The sequence below is a fragment of the Clinocottus analis genome, unplaced genomic scaffold (genome assembly GCF_023055335.1).
Source record: "Clinocottus analis isolate CAN_PGR_092001 unplaced genomic scaffold, fCliAna1.0.p SCAF_22, whole genome shotgun sequence".
In the NCBI taxonomy this organism is placed as follows: domain Eukaryota; kingdom Metazoa; phylum Chordata; class Actinopteri; order Perciformes; family Cottidae; genus Clinocottus; species Clinocottus analis.
The window spans coordinates 3,799,768-3,815,099 of record NW_027175954.1 but is presented as its reverse complement, the minus strand read 5'-3'; the positions used below and the strand labels follow the sequence as shown (position 1 = coordinate 3,815,099).

Genomic DNA, 15,332 nt, shown 5'->3' with positions numbered 1-15,332 from the left:
CGATATTAAATACGAGTTCTGTCTGTGAGAATAAAAGATTAATTTGTGCCCACTCAGTCTTGGCGTTATCTGCCTGATAGAGTGACAAAATGCAGTGTGAATGAGAGTTTGTTGAAAAAAAATGTTTCATTAAACAATTCTGTTAGTGGAAGAAGATCTCCTCGTATACTACTTTATCACAAAGATATAACGCTACATCTGCAATGCTCACTAGTGGGTTAATTTAACAACATAAGCATGATTTCAAATTTGCCAACTTAATGATTAAATCCATTAAAAAAAGCTCTTAAATACATGACTATACATGTGTCTGACTACACATTGGAATCTGAGAAACTTTTTTAATTCAGTGTGAATTAGCTCAGTTCACTTAACACTTACTAAAAACAATAAAATGAATATAAAAGTGTTGTTGCCGAATTACAAATGCAAGCTAATGCATTAAGTTAACTTCAGTTAAGCTCATTTTCAGAACTCAACTGCTGATTGATAACTTCAGGCTGACATTTAATTCAGTCAAAACAGCATGAACAAAAGCTCTACTGTACACAGGAGAAATAGTAGGAGTAAAGGGATGCCATGGACTTACTTTGAAATCAATTCCTGTTTTCGTGGCTGGCATTACAGCCAGATTATGGCACTCAGGAAGTGAGGGGTTTCCTTTTGTGGTTTGTGAGCCACTGAAACCGAGCAAACTCTCCGGTGGTAGGATGCAGGCCACAGATCTTTAAGAAAGCTTTACTCTACTTAAAGAATTTCAACAGTAAACGCTGTGCTACATTTGATTGTGCGGTGTAGATTTATGGGCTGCATCCCTGATGTGTTGCATGTATTCCCTACAGGCTGCATACCAGACCTTGGCAAAAGATGAGTTGCTGATGCAGAGAGGGAGAAAAGCAGGTCAAGGGTAGAGTAAACATCGAGGGGTCGGCAGTCAAGTTCTGCGTTTCAGTATTGGAAAACAAACACAGATTTACAAGTGCTGTGAAGAAGATACGGTGTGTATATGTTCCATTGTTTTAGTATCACTTTAACTTCTTGGATAATGAAATAGATGTAGTGCCAGATTAATGTTTGAGTTATCCTTGCCATAGCTTCAATGCCGTTCTGTGCATGTCTGGACCTAAAGCTCTATGACGTATCGAGACTGGAGAAGGCATAAGGGTGGCAAGTTGTTGTATCAAAAATATTAAAATGTGTGTTTGAAGTAAAGATAAGTGGTACTTTTAGCTGTCATGTATCTGCCTTGTTTGAGCACCATGCATCGTCCATATTAAAACAAACATAGCAAGACAGTAATCCTTTGCTAGAGTTTATATTAAAATTGTTATATCTACATTATATGCCTGAAAGCGTCGCACACTAAATACATGTACAGATTACATAGGGGGCAAAACTGATTTGATACAGGACCAGATTTGGCAGACAGTTGTCGCGCCTGTCGACAGATCATCTAAACTATCAATCAATCGACCCCCATTCTGGCTTTGCTATTCAGACTCACACACACAAATGTTCAGTCATGGCAGAAGTTTGGATTGTTGTGCAATCTGGTCTTAGATACACACATTGTAGGTTTGCATGCAATAAAAAGAGTGTAGGTTCTCTGCCAACGTGAGTCTTACCTCAACAGGACCCACTTTCAATTTGACGGCTCTATCACAGGCATAGCTCAGTAATAAATACACATGGAAACACTTTGACAAACGAAAGTACAAAACAACTCAGTGAGAGGTGAAGGCAGATAATGGCTTGAGAAGAGTAGAATCAGGCACGGCTTACCCGTGACTTAAGCCACATGCTGAAACTATTTGCTTATAAGCATGGAAAACTCTGAAAAGGTCGCCATTGTGCAAGTATTTAGTGACTGTCCCGTTGGGCAAAGGCTGATTTGTTTGTTGTAAAACAGCGGTAGATATCATCACCATCTATCCATGAAATGAAAATGCTAAGCTCCGTGTCTAGAGCACAGTGGGCAATGACTAACTGCACTTCGCCTCCCGACTGCATATCACATAATCGTGGATCATAGCACAAAGTAACAAATAAAAGGATCAACTAAAAACATCTTGAAGTCAAAAATCCCTCCCGGGTCATCCTTAATGACTCACAATGATGAGGGTCTTAGAGCTGCTAACTGGTGAACTGGAAACAGTGTTTGTGTGTGCAAATGGGTCAGTGTTTCCCCTACCGTTATATTAGGGGGGCGGGGCGCCCCCCTGAAGGAACCACCCATCCCATGTAACTTTCTCTTTTGCGCCAGATCACAAGAAGTCATTTAAGGTTCTCTTTCCTATCGAACACTACACCTTGTTCTGTTATTAAACAAACGAAACGGACGTATTTTATTGATTGGATCTACGCGACAGCTTGGCTTTTATGTCTCTACGTGGTCGCACCTAAAACACTTCTGCTCTCCTCGGCTCTCTGTATCGCACCCGGCGGCGTTCCACCCTGATGCGCACAGACACTTGCAAAAGTACAACGTACATGGAGATAAAACTACGTCATTACAGTCACCAATACGGATACAACCTGATGGCTCACATATTTGCACTCATGTTTCGCAATTTGCCTTTAGTTTTCCAAAATGAGCAATTTAGTAGTAACTACATATTATTTATTTTTCGCATAGATAGAACTTTATTTTCATTGGTCTAAGTGATTTGATCATATTAAAAATATATATATATATCATTATAACAATATGATGCAATCATTGGAAATGAAAATCACTACTTATAGTCTTTTGCTTGATGCAGCATGGCCCTGTCTCATTTGCTAGATTTCCAACACTATCACAGTGAGCCTTAGAGCCATTTCAACATCCAACCTCTAAGGAATGTATATCTTCATGTAACATTTACAGCTGTGTTTGACAATAAAGTGTGTATATACATGATCAATATGCTATAAAACAAGAACTTTGTTGGGATTGAGGTATTGTGCAATAAACCCGTTAGAAGCTTCTGTGATCTCCCGAACAATTATTCTGTGTTTTCCTTTGAGAAATCTCCTTCACAGGGACGAAGGTGAGCCAACACCTCAAGGCTTCAGCGTAGCATTCCTTCAAGAAAAAGGAGCAGCATTCCACATTAGGTTTTAATATTCACACCTTCTCCAGCATCCAACAATGAAACATGGCTGGCAGGCAAGCAGAATTAGCATATCATTACACCCCCTACTGTGAAGAGAAACTAGCGGGCTGGGAGGTTAATATTGCCTCTCATTAAGCCAAGAGCTCTATAGTGTTCCAACATGTCAATTAAACCACCGTGCTAGCGTATTAAAGTGGCAGTCTTGTAGTGTTTGCATGTATGGAATCCAACACACGGTTGTATTTTATAAACATAACCAAGGTCAAACTCTAAGTTATGCACTCCAGGTTAGCGCTGTATTACGTACGACTCGATAGTATTCTGGAACTATGAAAAGCAACAAAAATCCAACACAGCTCGGGGGTACAATGGATAATGTATTGCGTTTGTACATGGGAGTTAATATACAAGATGGTTAAATTAATTATTTTATGAACGCACACATTGAAATGCCAAATTGACATATGCCTTCTCAGCAGTTGCTGCAGAGATCCGACACTTTTCCTGCAGCAGCGGGGACTCTCCTCTCTGATCTGAACTCAGCTGCTCCTGACTCACTTCCAACTCGTCACGGTCTCCCAGCCCCCCCCCGCCACACACTCCGGGTTCGTGAGGAACATTCCTAACCGGACGCCCAGAGCGGGCCCTTGACGTATATTTCAGCAGCATTTCGTTTACAATTTGTCCTTTGTCTAAAAAGTATTCTGCATATGATATGAGCCATTTGAAATAATTACTTTAAAAACAATGCCTAACCTTAAATTGTGCTTAAATCTGACCGTTCTTTTAATGCCCAAGTTTAAACTCAACAAACTCACTGAACTCTTTAATGAAACTTACTATTAAAAAAAAATACATGCAGTTTGTGCCGTAGCACATCAAAAACCTTTTAAAAAATCTGAGTTTCAGCTTGAAAGGTCCGTTAGTTAACCCTTGCTCATCTGTAAAGCCTTCATAGGATAGCATAGCATCATTATCATACAACTCTCGACACTAGACCTTCTGAAGAGGAGTGGGTAAGATTGAAAGTGTGATGGCATTTCCACTTACTCGCTTTTGAAAAGGTTTGCTATTATTCAACCTTTTTTAAAAAAGGTTTGCTATTATTCAACCTCGGTCAGGTTTGTGTATTAAAATAAAACATCAAACATGCCAGCTCATCCAAGTGTGTCCTTGCAGCTCATTAAAAACAGTCCATCACACCCCAAAATGTATATATATATATATATATATATATATATATATATATATATATATATATATAAATAAGTAACTTATCTGGCTCAGTCAGGAACAAATATAACAGGCAGGTAAGAATGTTTTCCAGAGAAATCTCGCTTTGGAGTTTGGCTAAGTTATTGGTTGGAAGGAAACTCTGGGGCATCCACTGGATAACCTAAAAGGTAAGGTAACCTAAGGAAAATGACTTCACAGACCTGCTATTCATTCTATGGAAAAATTGGGGGTAAATGAATTCAGTGTGGCTGAGAGGTACCTGTCGCTACTAATACCTTGAGTTGAATAAGCAGCAAGATAATGGATGGGAGGGTTAAGGAGGGATCATGCAAAAGCCTGTGGAAATGTAATATGAGCAAGATATAGCCAGACCAAAAAGTCAAAATGAAGCAGCAGCAGCAGAGATTGGCATTCAGTCTCTATAAGACATGTTCACTTATGAGAAATTTGCTCTCAGCACACACACAGACGGCGAAATAACAAAAGGGAAAAGCAAAGCCAGCTGATGAACAACCATGAGGACGAGCTCAGTCAAGAGAAAGCTCTTCTCATCAAACACGGCTGAAGCAGCTCCAAAATCACTGCTTTTTTCACTCCCTCAGCCAGTGAGCTCAAGCCCAGTCAGCACAAGCAAAAGTAATCCAGTCTTATAATCATTCTGCTGCCAAGTGCCCACATGACCTCATCACCTAATAAAAGGACTCTAAAAATAAAGTTAATTGAAACCGCATTAATCGAAAGATAATAGTGAGAATCCCTCTTTTAACTATTACTCTAACTGAACTCTGACCTTAACCTTGAACACGCTCGATGGCACACTACTAAATGCCAATTGTGTAGGAAAAAAAGAAACATTTTCTAGATGGATAGTTGCGTTTGCCCCGATTTTCAGATTTGACCCTGGGGCATCTTCCTCATCATAATCACCTCCTTTAAGAATCAGTGGCCCTGTTACTCTGGATGATCCAAATATCTCACTGTCTAAAGCGTTCAACATTTCTTTTATACAAGTTGTTATACCAACCGGAATGCATGACAAGTCCGGGAGGCAACGGTTTGTTTTTTTCTAATTTGGGGAAACTGACCCGAGCCACTCTCTGAATCGGTACAGTATTAGTCTACATACAGACATAGAAAGAACATTTGCCAATTGCCCCTGTGGCCGACTTTGGGGCACAGTTAAATATAGTGTTAAGTTTTTTTAGACTGTTCCACCAACAGTTCATGTTTCTAGCATTATGTTGAAATGCATTTGAAAGCTGGAACTGTTCATAGAAACAATAAGAAGATAGATGTCGGCTAAAACGTAGACTACATTATGGCCCCGTTTCTTTTAAAATATGCAGCATCAGACGCATAGAAATCATTTGTGACTCCTTAATCTTTCACTTAAAACCTGGTTAAACTGCTGAGTGTTAACAGAAAACTTGAAGTTGCATGCTTTAAAATGAAAGTGGAGTCTGCTGTGGGCTGAGATACACTACTCACTTGGGAAATATGGCTTCATCGATTTAATGAAAGCCAATGATGACAAATACCAAGCCGCAGTTTTAAAAAAAATGATATGAACTACACAATTTGTCTTTTTCCAAGGTTTGCTCCCCCAGAATAGCTGGTATTTATTCCAAAAGCTTCAAAACCAAACTCTCAAGTAAACAACAGATGAGATATTGACTAATGTGTCTTCTCTCTACCAACAATTTACACAAGACTTTGCAAAGCTTTGTGTCTCATATAAAATGTATTCTGCATATGTTTATCAGCTGTACACATAACCAATGAGTCGACAAATAAGCACACCAAATTTAAGCAAATTCATAATTGCAACCGTGCTCGCTGGGCTAAAACGTGTAATTAAACCAAGACACTGTGTCACAATACTGTGACAGCTATGCCACAATAACCCTAACCATGGAATAACAGAGTTTTACATAGGTATTATTGCAGTTAATAGAAAAAGACAAAAGCTGCTTGACATCGCTGTCAAGCAGCTTCCCCTGCAGGTGGCTCATTGAGATTCACAGAGCCCCGCCCTCGCTAAACTATCAACGGATGAATGAATAAAAAGAAAAGTCACAGAGAAAAGTAGAGCCTTTATTTCTGCGTGGACGTATTCATTTGCTTTCACTGCCATCGACACTGGCTGACCTAACGATCAAGCTGCAGATGAGCAAAGAAGAGCGAATCCTCAACTGCTGCAGCAAACTGAGTAAAACAGCACTTTCAAGAAGTGGATCAAGTCTCCAAACTCAAATACTGCTGCTAGTTCTGTGGCAGCTCATGAGACAGTGAGGCGTCCGTTAGTAAAAACAGATCCGTCCTCGGTTCGCGGTGCTCTAAAAGTCCAGCTTAGTGACGCTCAGTAAACGTAGCAAAAGATAACCATTTGAAATGGAAACCTCACGTGAGGAGGACAGGTATCAAACCTGCTACCTTGAATTTACAGGGCGAACACTCTACCACATGAGTCAAATTAATAGCACTTAAGGACTGCACAGTTGTGTTTTTAATTGACCTTAATGTAGCCAACACACATGACTATTTTTTTCCTCCTCTTCACAAGAGTTTGATAGTTAGAAACAGGTAAAAAATAAAATAAAAAAAGAAATAGAATGTCAACAAAAGTCTTCATTCTTGTTCTATAATTTCAGAGACACAACAAACTATAGTTTTTTGTAAATATAATATGACTATTAAACATTATAAGCTGTGATATCAAATAGCTTTTGCAGCTCCAGACACATTTTCTTTGGTGGAGAAAAGGGCCAAAAGGCTCTTCGGATAGGAAAGGTTGCTGACCCCTGACCTAGATAGTCACAAAAATGCCATGTGGAAAAGGTTTTTATAACAACTGCGTCTAAAGTGGAAGAAAATACCCCCCAGAGATATTTCGGATTCCTAAAAAACCCCAAAACACTCGTTCAAGATTCATCAAACAAATCTCAAAAAGTGCACTGTGCAAAACACTGGTAAGTGTCTCAGTTGACACATCTCTTTCAAACATTGTTGATTCCCGAGGCTGTCAGCAGGTGAGGAGGCATGATGGGTGCATTATTGGATCTGCTAATGTCAAACTATACGAACATCCAGTCAAAGTTAAAAGGGCATGCTGGCTAGTCCAACCTGTGCGCTCACCCTCACAATGTTATTGTGTTTACTGCTTTAACTGTCAACAAGATGTTACAGACAAAATGGTATGAAGGCCAGAAAATGCCCTCTTTTGGTAAGATAAATAAAAATGGTCACATAAAAACACAACGGAGCACTGAAGGTAATGTTGGAAAAAAAGGAATATATAAACTAAGAACTATAAAGTCATGTTTGTTTAGACAACAGCCCCCAAAAGCTTCCAATGGCTTTCAGCTACAGTGGAGACGAAGGGGAAAGGTGTGACCGTGGAGTTGGGCTGATGCGACAGATAACAGAGGGAAGCAGATAGGGTTTCATTCATGTGTCAGATTAGAGGGCTCTTTGTTACAGCCAGAGACGGGAACGCATGCCTGGAGAGAGGACACGGATCGCCCTCGCTCGCCCGACCACTTGTGTTATTGTGTGCTACTGAAGGGATGGTTTGTGGGTTGGTTGCATTCCTGTCGACATTAGATGCACATACTGCAGAGAAGGAACTAAAAGAGGGTGCCATGTTGATCCTCAGGGTCGCAAGTCCAACGTTATTGCAGCAATTATTGATTTTTTAAAAAGGCCACATTTTGCAATTGTTACACCTCAATCACATACGACTCATCCTTTCCTATTGTGTCCTTTTCATGACATGAGCCAGCAGGAAAATATTCACATTGCTAAACCTTTATGTTGTTTACGCTAATTTTCCAAAAACCTTTGCACGTACAACTACAACTATCTCCAGGGCTAGATCAGTGGAAAATCTAAATTATATGGTCTATCAAAAAAGGTCCAGCAAAAAATGACTTTAATATATCAAAAGATTTCTAGGACCATATCTCACAATCGCCAGTCTTAGTTATACTAGTTAGTAAAGGCAAAAATAGCCATTGCTGATCTGCCGATACCAAAAGCAAAGCTTGTAAAATCAATTTCACGATTTTAAAATCTGATGCATTATAAATTCAAGTCTCAGCTACTTTGCATGATTGTCTTCTGCAGTGATGTGTAAGAAAAAGGTAATAAAAAGACTATTTTAAGAAACACAGGGAAGATGCAGTTTAGAACAATTAATTTCACTTATGACAGCGAGCAACTCAAAAGGAGGATCCTCTGTGTCAACATCAGTACAAGAGATGATAAAGTGGGCAACAACGCACCATCAAGTAGAGACTTTGCATGTTCCTCCAAAAGAAAGACACCTTAAAATAATTCTGAACAAATATAATAAACCAGATCTTCTCTTTGACGCTTGTAAGTAAAAGATGCAGACAGCCAGAAATTCACAACAGAGAAAGGTGGCTACTTTTTCCATAGTTGCAACTTCCAAAAGGAAACTAAATGCAGGCAAATAGCATGAAATATTTACAGCCCTGCTACATAAGAGGACCTTTAAGCGATAGTTTCAACCCAATATAGATGTACAGGCTGCAATGATTATTTTCATTGTCTATTAATGGGTTGATTATTTTCATGATTAATTAATTCATCAAAAATGATGGTACAAAAAATGAAATAAAATGGTGGAAAATGTGGACCAGTTTGTCCCAAAAGCCAAGAGGATGTCTTTAAATTTCTTGTTTTGTCTACAACTCAAAGATTAAAGAAACAAGAAAAGATTCACATTTAAGAAGCTGGCAGCATTTTCTAAATAGTCCTGCAGAACCGAACCCCCTTTGATGTGTGAAGCACTTGAACATGAATTCATGTTTAGTCCCCAAAATGAAAATATTAAATATGGAATGAATCTTGACAAAATATAGATCACAATGGCTTGAATGTGTGGTTGCCCTTTGATATGGCCTTGTGTCTTTGGCACATATGCCGCATTTATTCAAATATATATATATATATTAGCTGAATGTAAAGTTTTACATGAACTGTGCGCCGATGCATTTGGTTTCCACAGCCAGCAGTCAACCATATGACCTTAACTTTCAGGTGAAGCCAAACTTACATTCCACACAACAAAGTCACCCATCTCCTGTGTTGCTTAACAGAAGCAGCAGAGCTTTCCATAAGTCAATGGTTTACAGAGAGAGATAGAGTTTCTAGAATGTTCAGTAGAAGGCAGCATTGTGAAGTCAAGGAGTGATCGTTAAAGGGATAGTGGAGCATGTGTGCATCAGGATTTTTGGTACATAGTAAGGTCTTTTTGTTGACATATTTTGATAGGGTGGACTGATATAATGGGGGGCCGTTAATGTTAGCCCATACGGATCATCCTACATAAGGAGATGTCATTACGTATTAAATAAGAAAAAGTTATGCGTAAAAGTGTACTTTCATCAATATTAACTGCCTGCTAGCTCAGCTGTGTCCTCAGTAACCCGCCCCAGTGTCGACTGAAAATTACATCAGAGGAGACGAATACGTTGCTCAGCAGTATTGGTTGCAACCCCACAGGGAATCAACACCACACTTTGCAGCTCCTTGCAGCTTTCTGCACCTTGTTTTGGTTAGCAAGACCAAGAAAACCAAAATAGTGCTGCGACCTGTAAAACCCTTCTCTGCTACTTGCAGCACAGGAGCTCACACAAAATTTACTTTACCAGCCAAAAAAAAGATGAAAACAAGATGTCAAAACATTAACAAACAAAGTTCAAGAGCGACCCAGATGTTTTTCTGAAGAGTTGACAGAACAAACTAGGGCTAAAACACCAGGGACCATTTGACCATTTGGAATTTGACACGTAGCCAGAAAATGGTCTCCAATGGCTCACTAGATATTCAACTTTGTTTACAGTACCTTTGTAAGGTGCATGAAGCATCCTGCACGATAGGTTTGTGTGATCTTGTGGGCTGCCAGCTGCTGTCCGGTGTTTTATCTGAGTCAGTATGGTTTGGATTTGGTTATTTGGTGCCACAAAATAAACGATTATAGAAAGCATCATAGGGTTGTGAAGTAGGGCGTTGATCCTCAGTGGAATTGGGAGCAGCCCATTCACATCATTATTATTAGTCCTTTGTTTCAGTGTGGAATCCATCACTGCTTTAAATACTAATAAAATGATATGTATTGTTGTGCAATACTGCCACTTATTTTAATGGGCTACTGAAAAAAAGCCCAAGCTATATTTTAATATGTGATAATAAAGTGCTTAGGATACTGCACCAGAAGGAGATATTATCATATCAGTTTTAATATTAGTTAGATATTACAAAGAAGAGGGGTTAAAAAGTGTTCAACTCCTCACTGAACTTTACTTTCACTTTTAACTGAAACAGACACACTGTCATACCTTAACCCCGCAGTTGTGCCGTTTGAGGTACGAAGGATATGACGCAAAAACAAAGCCAGCATAATGAGCTGCTTTTTTTGTCTAGAACTCCAGCCCATGTGTCACAAGTCATCGCAACCACTGTTGTAGGTCACGCTAGAATATTTCAAGACAATCCCCTGAGGAAGCTACGTTGCATTTAACCAAATGCAGTGGAGGACAGTGGAGAAGGCTGCAAATGAGATACTGCGAAAGAGAAGAGTCTGGCATCTGGTAAATCAGATTATCACCCGATTGAAGGAGCTAAGGATGTGGAGGGTGGCGAGCATAATGGAATGCATGGAGCGATCACTCAAAGCCCTAAAGTGACACTGACCTTGCTAAACATGGAGTCCCAGTGGCACAGCCAGAGCTGCACACTGATATTTCTGTCAAAAGATATGTCTGGATGACTCTCCGGCTCAGGAAAATTCAAAAAGTAATTAGAAGCCATCTCTCTTTGGACTGTGGCGCTGAAAACAATACCTCCTTGTGATATTTATCCTATCTTCTGTCTCACAAATCTTAAATGCATGAGGCAGTCACATGCTTTTCTGACATTTGTTAAAAATAACAGAGACTCCGGACGAAAGACAGATTGAGGCATCTCTAACAAAATATTCCATTCAATGTTTAGGTCTTTTTTAAATACAGATTATATATTTCTCTACTAAAGACAAAAAAAAAAAACACAAATGTGGCCAACATAAGCAAATCAAAGTTCACCCTCTTCATGTTACAATTACCAATTACTGCCTCTCCGAGTGACACTAACAACTTTTTCCAACCAAAAGATTCAATTGATATTAATGAATTTGTACCTTATAAAATACAATGTGTCCATTTACATCTTAGGCTAAACGTAAAAAGAATAAAATGTAGTTAATATAGCTAAAATGTTTAACTTTTGATCTGTATTTTGGCTTTGGAGTGGCAGCCATAAGGACCTGGTGGCTGACTTGCTGGTTGGATGACTAGTAGTTTGACCGCCTCATGGGGGGAAAGTCTCCTAACTACCTCACTGTGGGGGTTGGAGCTGAAAGCAAACTTGACTCCAGACATGGAGGATGAGCCTCCCATTTCTAAAAAAGGACTCCATTGTGTTGCCACAGTGACAAAGCGGTTTTGCTGGTTCCACCTCCACCTCTCTTCGTCTCTTTCTCCCCCCGCCTCCGAACCAGCCACACTCTAAACGAGCATGCTCTCTCTCCTTCACCCTAAACTTCCTTGTAACCAGTAGAGTAATTCATTCTTCGCATGCAGGTGCTGCAAAGTAATTTCATACATCTGGCTGCCAAAGGGGCTATCATTGCCGCAGACATTTAAAGCTGGATAAGGAATTGTGGCCAACAGGTATTAGACAGATAAAACACACACGCACGCACCCACACACACGGACACACACTCTGCCTGACCTGGATATGTCACAAAAAGCACCAGCTGATTTGCTTTAACAGCTTTGCTGCCATGCTCACTCTCCTGACGTAGCTTCCTGTCATATTTAATTTTTAAAAAATAGATGCACAATTAGACTGTCATCTAAAACCAGGTTTATAGCCAGCTTTCTGATCCCCAATGCATCCCGAATTCACAGTTTCATATGAGGGCAACCACAATAAAAAGCTCATGACAGTTTCCAATGTGTGCGTCTCCCTATAAAAAGTACTCCACTTGGTTTTGTTTCACAAGACAATTTCCACGCCTGCATAGGAGGATGATGTCAGACTTTTGCAAACATTTAGATGTCACTGACAGTCGCCCTCCACGGCGTGACACCGTGCTATCTAAGGCCTATCCTAAGCTCTCATAATCAGCTTACCAGGTTGAACACAGTCTCCACAATGTCTCGGTTGGAAACTTCCCCAACTTCCACCAGGCCAGCAAGCACGGCGAATTTCATCTTTATCCCCCTGATGGGCACTCCGGGGTTGAGCGCCATGGCGCCCGATCTCCCGTCCTTTCCATCACCTGGCTGCGCAGCGCCCGCTGTCTCCTCGCTAGCCATTGCTAAGGAAGGACGGGACAGGTGGCGTTCACAGGTAAGGCACCTGTTCACCTCCAATGGGGGCGGGAGGGAAAGTGCAGCCGACGTCGGGAGGAGAAAGAGGGCTCTAGCTCCCCTTCAGCTGAGTTGTTGACAGTACGCAAGCACACAAAGCAAACGTTTTCCTCCCCATTCAAAACAGTTTAGCTAAAGTGGGCAAAAAAAGGCGCAAAGGTAGTGCGTTGGCCGTTGACACTGCGGGACTGGATGTGTCGCCGCGCCACTCCACGGTGAACTACTACGCTCCGTTGGTCCGCAACTTGATCCCAGACGGATGGATTAATGTCGTTAAAAGCCGCGAGGAAGTCTGCCGCAGGTAACAAGGCGAGGAGAGGGGGAAGCAGGTGAAGGTAGAGCTCGCGCGTAACCTCTTGTCTCCTCTGCTCTTTCAGCCGGCAGCCGCGGTGACTTTAATATCTCCGCACAGCAGTGGAAGTTGCTATTGTCACGGAGTCCAGACACTTGACAGGTAACGCTGCTTGGTAGAAGCGAAAACTCCACACACAAAAAAAAAAAAAAAAAAAAACCGTGAGTAAGTCCGTCAGCAGCTCCGGCAGAAGTCGACAAAAGGACAGCTGTCCGCTGGGTCCTCCCGGGCAAACTCCTCCGACTTGCTCAAATGTCAACGTTTACCCAGCTGCGCTGCATTCTCTTCCTGATTCACCCCGGTAGCTTCAGCTCGTCACCGCCATGACAGTGTAGCCCTTGAATAAGTGGCGCATGCGCAGTGGGGAGCAGTCTATTCAGCTCACTGGCAGGTGTGTGCCGCTCAGGTGGCTCCTCAGCACGACACGCCGGGATTCAGGGAGAATCGACTGCGCGTTCATGTTTATTCAGCGACTTCAAGCTTCATCATCCCGACAGGGATATAAGAGAAGTGGTGGAAAATTACGCATTTTATTTATTCAAGGAAGCTCTTGTAGCCTACTTGAGTGCAATTTTGCTGTAATAATTGCACTTTACTCCACTACATTTCAGGGGAGAAATCAGCATTTTCTCACAATTCAAGTTCTTCTTACATGACAAATATGATTATGCCTGTAGTATAATGCAGTGTCATACTATGCTAGTATACAATATATATAATTGGCTCAGCAATCAAAAACTAACATGAATACGCTCCTGAGTCCTCTTACGTTTGATACTTTACTGTAAGTACACCTTGTTAAATCTTCTGTTCTTTTACTAAAGTAACAAAGTCCAGGAAGTTTTCATAATAGTATGTTTAAACCATGATGTTTATACTTTTACTTTAGTAAAGGATCTGGGTACGTCTTCCACTACTGATATTTAATGGTACTCTTATAAAACTCCATGAGATATCAAATATAGTACTTTTTACTGTGCTACATTTATCTCACTGCTAGTTACTTTGCAGAATATTTTACATTAAAAAGATCACAAGTTTATATAATCTGAACTATTGTTCTATAGACCACATAACTAAGATCAGCTTTATTGATCCACCACAAGAAAATATGTCATCACAGCAGTTGTAGATACGTATAGATATTCTATTACTATTCAAACTAAAATATGGATGGATACATTCTACCTATCTGCACCATGATACATTTACTTTTGATACTTTAGGTAGATATAGAGATATAGCTTATAACAATCTTATACTTTCATCTAAGTAAAGGTTTTAATGTAGAACTAGTGATGTAGTATTGTTACATTATATTACTTCTTCTACTTATATAAACGGCACTGAATACTTCCTCCACCAAAGGTCAGTTCAAATTTCCTGACACACTTGTGGAAACTAGCAGCCATAAATAAAACAAGTTTACCGATAAATCTGTTTCTACTATACGAACTGAAAAGGTCATGGCAGAACAATAAAAAGCTGATATATTTTCACAGATTGTTTTATATTTGGGTTTGTCTGTTTGTTTCATTTTTTATTTTCTATTATGTCTCTTGACTCGCAATGTGTTCATTAAATCTCTTGTCTGTGTAATACATCGTAATAAAATTGTTCCTATTTCTGATTCCTGATTTTGAATTAATCCAGAATTAAAAAAGTAGATATTGTATTAATTTAGAAGCAATATAGAGGCAATCCATTCAGTAACTCTCTGTAAAATCACTCCTCAGGATGTGACAGATGAAAAAATACCATAAATAATAAATCAAAACTGTACTGTGCCATATACTACAAACCCTTAGAAAGAATAAAGCACCAAACCCCAATTTATGCTGTGACAAAAATATAAAGACGGTGTTGAAATGTAATTAGAACTTTGTTTTTCTGCAACACAACAGCACATTGACAGATGTCTGCATCCCAAGGCAGCTGAAAACAAACATTAAAGCAAAGTGACAGCTCAGCTTTGCTCGCCTTTTCAAATCACCACCACATCGCTGCGTGGACGAGAGGTCCCAGTTTCATGTCTGCATGAAGGAAACCCAATCTGTAAATTATAATCCGTACGTAAACAATGCCCACTTTTAAGTATCAATCTGCTCCTTTTGTGTAATCATTCTGGTGACTTCATATTTGCTGTGCAGGATGGCTGAGCAACTATGCGTGTTGTTGCCACAGAGGCAGCTGGCGTCACTGTT

General features: G+C 40.2%; 1 protein-coding gene across 2 annotated transcripts in view; it reads right to left on the bottom strand.

The window, feature by feature from the left end:
* lrba (LPS-responsive vesicle trafficking, beach and anchor containing) overlaps positions 1–13,441 on the bottom strand; it is a 176,186-nt gene extending 162,745 nt beyond the window's left edge. For both annotated transcript variants that reach the window (XM_068588540.1, XM_068588539.1), the window contains exon 1: positions 12,537–13,441. In XM_068588540.1, the coding sequence (XP_068444641.1) occupies positions 12,537–12,722 (186 nt within the window). In that variant the 5' untranslated portion in view covers positions 12,723–13,441. The remainder of the gene's footprint in view (positions 1–12,536) is intronic.
* Positions 13,442–15,332: the final 1,891 nt, after the last annotated feature.